This window comes from Magnolia sinica, chromosome 14 (assembly GCF_029962835.1).
Source record: "Magnolia sinica isolate HGM2019 chromosome 14, MsV1, whole genome shotgun sequence".
NCBI lineage: Eukaryota > Viridiplantae > Streptophyta > Magnoliopsida > Magnoliales > Magnoliaceae > Magnolia > Magnolia sinica.
In genome coordinates this window covers 59,246,458-59,253,243 of record NC_080586.1, presented here as the reverse complement: position 1 = coordinate 59,253,243, position 6,786 = coordinate 59,246,458, and the positions used below count along the sequence as shown (strand labels likewise).

The 6,786-nt window shown below is 39.1% G+C and overlaps 1 protein-coding gene across 1 annotated transcript; it reads left to right on the top strand.

The window, feature by feature from the left end:
- The first annotated feature begins 201 nt into the window (after positions 1 to 201).
- Positions 202 to 861, top strand: LOC131224985 (defective in cullin neddylation protein AAR3-like). The gene has a single exon (XM_058220418.1). It carries the CDS (start codon positions 202 to 204, stop codon positions 859 to 861), a length of 660 nt encoding a protein of 219 aa, XP_058076401.1.
- The last annotated feature ends 5,925 nt before the right edge of the window (positions 862 to 6,786 follow it).

The following is a 6,786-nucleotide window of genomic DNA, read 5'->3' as shown; positions in this document are numbered from 1 at the left end:
TAGCTTTTCAGAGCTGGATTTCAACCATCGATGGACTGTCCTGGCTCGAATCTGGTCGACACCTACACCCGATATTGCGAGATTATATCAATAAATGAACGTGCAAAATCAAATTAGGACCTGGTTCTGCTTTCAAAGTTGGTTGACCCAAGAGGACAATCAAGTGACAGGAGTGTGATTTTTGATGACCTTTCCAAGCTCATGTCACTCCTAAACTTGACTGTAGATTCTCATTCATTCACATGTTTCTATGGGTTTGTGCTTTTCATTTGCCATGAAAATGGGCAAAAGAACATCAATGTAAGAAGGGCTGTAGCTGTGTGGAGATTAGTTTTGACAGGAAGGTTTCGACCTCCTAACCAATGGTGTGAATTTGTCAAGAAACATCATCAGCATGATATTTCTGAGGACACTTGGCAACAGCTTCTACCATTTAGCAGATGCATACATGAGGATCTTGAAGGATATGACCCTAAAGGTGCTTCGCCTATTCTCATTGATGAATTTGTGGAGCATATGTACAGAATAACTCAATCCAACAGTTGCAGCACACGGAACATTTCTGGTGATTGTGGTGAAATGGAAACACAACCATGCATGCCTGGTTCATATGCTGGACTGAGAGTGCTTCCTGGTATGAAGAGGAAATCTCTTGCCATTGTCGATGGAAATGAAGCACTGAACTCTTGGAACTCGATGAAATCAGAGCATTTCTCAAAATGCCAGCGTAGCAAGCAGATTCCTGTTTTTGATAAACAGGACTCCCTGGAGACCAACTCATCAGATGATCATGTGGAAGTGAACAAACACAGTCAGCTAGGTTGCTCAAACAGTTTGTCAACAAATATGAAAGATGGGTGAGTGAACAATTCTTGCCTAAAAAGGTTGGAGTTTTGTAGAAAGTTCAGCAGCATCAGATAAAATCAAATCAAACTAAATTCATCAGGGAATGGGTTTTATAGAATTCAACTTATAGGCACGGTACAAGTGGATGAGATCTAGAAATCATTCAAATGAACAACAGTAAATCATTCAAATGCAGTGAAACTGAGCCACAATACAACAACAGTAAATTTTGTTTGTGAAACTGAGCCACAATACAATAATAAATCATTCAAATGGAGTGAAAATTTAAAACCCCACTTAAATCCACACTACATTTTCTTAAACTTGGAAATCACATAATAAAATTTGTTATTTCTATGATCTTTTTAAAATTTTCCCATCAAAACAAATAAAACAGTAAAGATTCACATATTCTACCCCGAAAAAAGATTGAAAAATAAAATTATTCCATTAAAGAAGATCTAAAGAAAATTTCCAAGCGGAAACAGAGAAAAAGTACCCTAATTCCAGTGTGTAAATCAGATATTTCCGAACACAATCCTCTAAACCTGCGCTTTCTCAAACCAGTACCATACATTATCTTTCCAGAAAGATGAATTCCATTAAGATTTCCCAAAGTCCAGTAAAATCCATCGAAATCTCGCTATTTGAATCCTCTCAAAACTGAAAAAAAGGAAGCATGTGCATATTCGCATATAAGTTCTCAAATCGAAAGAAACTCCTTAAAAAATGAGCAAACTAAAAGAAACATTCCACAAAACCCAAATCAGAGAGCAAAAACCCAGATTCGAGAGCTGAAACCTACAAATTAGATCTCAGAAGTAAAAGAATCTCTACATGAGCTGAAACCTCTCAGAAACCATACCTGAAAGTGGAATTTTGTCAGAAAATGCTCCAAACGGGATCAGATCTGCATTTAAAGATAGGGTTAGGGTTTCGGCTCCCTCCCTTCTTTGGATAACAAACACACACACAAAGAAAAAGAGAGAAAGGTTAGGGGTCGGAGAGAGAGGGGAATCATCGGTGGGGAGAGTGAGATCGGGGAAAAGAGAGAGAGAGAGAGAGAGAGAGAGAAATGGAGCATTTGGGCACGGCTCTGTTTTGAGCATGCGCCCAAATTGGGGGCTCCTTTGATGGACGGACATGGACGGTCCGATCAAGGACTCTGTGGGGCCCACCATGATGTATTTCGTTAATCCATTCAGATCCATAATTTTAATAAATTATTTTACTTTAAAAAACCAAATTTCAGATATATTAAAGGCCCAAGTGGACCACACCATAAGAAGCAACTGTAATTTAATATCAATGTTTCCTACCGTGTGGTCCACTTGAGCCTTCGATCTGGCTGATTTTTTATTTTAACCTCTAAAGTAATATTTATAAATATATAGATGGCTTAGATAAAATATATAGTTTTTTTTAGGCCTTATAGAGCCCCTTACAACACTATTAATTATTAATGGTGTATCAACTTTTTCGCTACGGATTAAAACCGTAGCAACTATAGCTAAGGTTTATATCCGTAGCAAAACAGTAATGTGGTCTGAATCCTTTGTCCCTTTTTTTGGTAGTGATGGAAAAACCCCTTTGGGAAAAAATTATGGTACAAAGCAACGAGTAATGCACTATGAAAGTAGAAATTACAAGAGATAGAGTCTTACCAATTTCAATAAGCCTCAAATCTACTTCACACGCCCTATCTATGCTCTTGAACCCTTAGTAATGACTTAGAAATCCCTAATATACCTCTCCTCATCCCAAATTCCAATTACACCTGATATATAAACTATTACAACCGAAATAGGAAACAAATCCTGCACTTACGCAATTTTGGTCGAATTCTCGATGAGACCTTTGATGGCATCGACAACCCATCAAGGATCTGTCAATGGCATCGAACTTACTTCGATGACATCGAGTAGCAACAATCAAACATTCCAGCAATCAATATGAAAATTTTCTAATGGGATCGAGCATATATCTGTCAAGAACATCGACATCTGTCGATGGCATCGAGTGGTCTGTCAATGGCATCAACAAACTCTATTATCGATAGATTTAAGACATCAACAACAATAGGTTGGGGAGGAATGTGGGGTGGGTGATGAAGAGGTGATGTATGGGTTATGGTGAGGAATGTTGCAAGTGGTGATGATAGTGGAGGTGTGGTTACAGGGCTATTGCTAGTGGTGGTGTGGTGGTATGGAATGTTGCAAGTGGAGGTTGGTGGTGGTGTGGCGGCGAGGTTGTTGCAACTGGTGGTGATGGTGTCAGTGTGGCTGCGGACTGATGCAGGTGATGCGAATGGGCACTGCAGGGGCTGTTGCAGATTGGAGTTTTTATATTTCAGTTGGACACTAACAGAAGATCACTGCAGTTGACGGAGATCAATGTCTTGAATCAGATCCAAGTTCAGATACCATATGAACTTGGTATGAACCATATTAAAATCTATCCATTTATTAACAATAAATCAGTGTAGAATAATTGTATACACAGCTGTACATCTACATATTAGACAAACTATAAATATAGTATAATCACTACAACTGTACAAAATATTTACACACACATGATAGACTATAGACTATGCTTATTTTAGCTATTTTTATAGTGGTCGATTACATTCCGTGGACCACCACGGACGTCTAATCTAGCTACCAAATCTCGGGCCCCATCTGAGTATATAGGAGCCTTGATTCTATCATCTAGACTGTTCATCTAATAGGACACTACCTTTGTTTTTTGACCTGTGACTGGACAATTGTACCTGAGGAAACGGATTGGTTGTTAGATGTGAATAATAGTCATATTTCTCTTCTTATTCATTTCTTTTTCTTAGGAATCGGATTGGTTGTTAGACGTAGATAATAATCATATTTCTCTTCTTTTTATTTTTTTTCTTTTCTTTTTTTCTTTTTTTGCCACACACGCCTGCACACTCACACCACAATGGATGCTCGAACTCATGACCTTACGTTGAAACTCTTGCAAGTCTACCACTGAGTCATAAGGTCGTGGGCTTTTTACTCATTTACTTGTAGGTCACAAATTGAAGGTCACGATTGTACAATCAAAAACATTTTGTAGAATTATCCGTCCACTGATGCAACATTCTAATGATCTAATATAGGATATAGTGAATCATGGGCCCCATCTGGGCATATTGAGTAAAGCCTCACTTCAATGAACCGGCGCTTAGATTGATTATCTGGACTGTTCGTTTAATGGGACACTGAGAAAATTTAAAACGTCCCTATTTGCTACCTTGTTAGACAAATTGGGAGCTTGGATTGTTTATCTTGACTATCGGTCGAGTGGGACGCACACCACGGACGGCAAATTTCTTTAAAATCCTTTTAATTTATAGTTTACACATAGATAGTCAAAAAGAAAATACAACAACCGTCCACATCTTTGATTGGAAAGTTGGAAGAGAGTGGATTCATTTAGGTCGGTTTTACACCATGTTTCGTTGGGCCATGACATGTAACTATTTCATTGGTCACTCAAACGAGTCAGAAGGATGTCACCAACTCTCAAAAGACTGTCGGGTTGTGTATTGACTCTACCGTATTTTGCGGACTAAGGAAATGACATTACATTACAGCTGGACAGAACTTGGTGTTACCTGGCCTGAACGAAGTTTCTACGTGATGGAAGGCAATGGATGTCTGCGATCTCCTGATCGCGGCATGGTCTATCCGATTTGGGGAGCATTGAATCAACGGCCTGGATCATTAACATGGGTTCATTTCGAGGAACATTGGGCTGTAGATACCAAAAATCTCCTTTATCTATGGAGCATGAGATAGGGAATCATGTGGTGCAACTCGCACGAGAAAATATGCGAATAGCTAAAGCTAAACAAACTCCCTCCAAATCAGAACAGGTCAGTGCTGTTGATGGCATCGTAGAATCGTTTGAATGGAAGTTGGGCCCACGTCAAAGTTACATGCGGGGTCGAGTTCACACAGTTGGATGCCACGAACATGAGTCCGTTGTTTTCACCACTTTTGAGGCGAGTGCACTTTCAAGGTGCCTTTTACTGAGCATGTGCTTTCTATTGTATTTGATGTCTTAAATCTAATTAGATTTTGTGCAGTTTTTTCACGCAACTGCGAAAGTGTGAGATTTGAATATTTGCTTTCTATTGTATTTGATGTCTTAAATCTAATCAGATTCTGTATAGTTTTTTCACGCAACTGCGAAAGTGCGAGATTTGTTTCTGATTTCGTTTATGATTCTTTCTGATTTTTTTTTTTGAGATTTTTTCTAAAACTATATATATGGGTATAAACGGGATTGGGAGGTATTCTAAAGGATTCTAAAACTTTCTAAAAGGGTTCTAGGGTTTTTAAAAGGGTAGAGCAAGGGAGAGATTTGAAGAGTACTCAAGTCAGGTAAGTCTTTCCTCTATGTAATTTCCACTTTCATAGTGAAGATATGTCGCTTTGTGCCGTAGTTTTTTTCCAAAAGGGTTTTCCACGTTAAATCTTTGTGTTCTCTTGTGTTTGCTTAGTGCTCTTGGATTGCTATCCTAGATACATCTCCGTGTGATTCCGTAGTCCAAAACCCAATAAGAGGTATTAGAGCAATCGTTGGGGCATAGATTTGAATATGCAGGATTAGCATCAATGGGAAATGCCATGTTTGATAATGAGAAGTATTCAGGCAAAAATAATTTTGAATTATGGAAGATCAAGATTATTAGTTTATTAAGCAAGCAAGGCGAAGTTAAGGCTCTTGAGGAGCGAAAATCAACTATGAATGATGAAGACTGGAATACTCTTGACAAGAATGTTTTAGCTTCCATCCGTTTATATCTCACAAATGAGGTTCTCTACAATGTTTTAAGGGAGAAAACTATGGGTAGTTTATATGTAAAGTTAAAGAATATGTATAAGAAAAAATCCTCTAAAAATCGCCCACACTTAAAGCTATACTGGTATACCTTCAAGATGGCAGAGGGTGGAGATCTGGATGCTCACATCAGTAACTGTAATAAAATGGTTTGCAAACTGCTGGATATGGAGGAACTGATCAAAGATGACAAATAAGCATGTATGTTTTTGAATTCTCTTCCACCATCGTATGAGTCATTCAGGAACACAATATGCACTGCAAATAAACCCCTGAGTGACGACACCATTATCTCAGCCCTTCAAGGGAAGGCCATAAGAAAGCTAAACAGCGGTATGGGAACATCTTCCAATGCATTGTTTACGAGGGGAAGAAATACTGAGCAAGGTACAGGATCTTCAAGAGCCAGATCCAAATCTAAGGGCAAGGGCAAAGGTAAACTAAAGTGCTCGAACTGTGAGATAAATGGACACATAAAGAGGGATTGCATAAATCCTAAAGCAATGAAAGAAAACTCAGAGGCTTCTTCTAGGAAGGCCAATGTTGTCACATCTGATGAAGAAATAAGTGGAAGTGATGTTCTGTCTGTGTCTATGGTCAGACACTTGCATGGTAATCTTACATATGAGTGGATCTTTTGTAAGGCCTGTATCCTAGTCCATATCATTCCATAGACTCCTGCAGTCCTCTCGGTCGAATTTCGGCAAACCACGACCTATATCGGCTTTTGCGCACGACCCTAAGTCGCATTCTGAAGATCTGAGTCAACTCGACCTAAGACTTGTACCATTGCGACTGTACTGTCGCCGCGGTTCCAACGCCACATCTTGCGCACCGATGTGATACTTAGGCCAAGAGTTGTGGGCCAACGTATTTTTAGAAGAAACACCACGCGTTGTAAATTTTATGAGAATTTATCAAATCAATCACATCAATCAAGTCAAGTACAATAGGTACAACACCCATTCCTCTCTTACCAATAAGCATGACACCCTTCTCTCTCCCATCCCCAAAGTCAACCTTCCTTACAACAACCCATTCCTCTCTCCTTACATCTCCTCTCTCTCTCTCTCA

Coding starts and splice junctions, on each gene's coding strand:
- LOC131224985 (XM_058220418.1), top strand. CDS start 202: ATGTCACTCCTAAACTTGACTGTAGATTCTCATTCATTCACATGTTTC.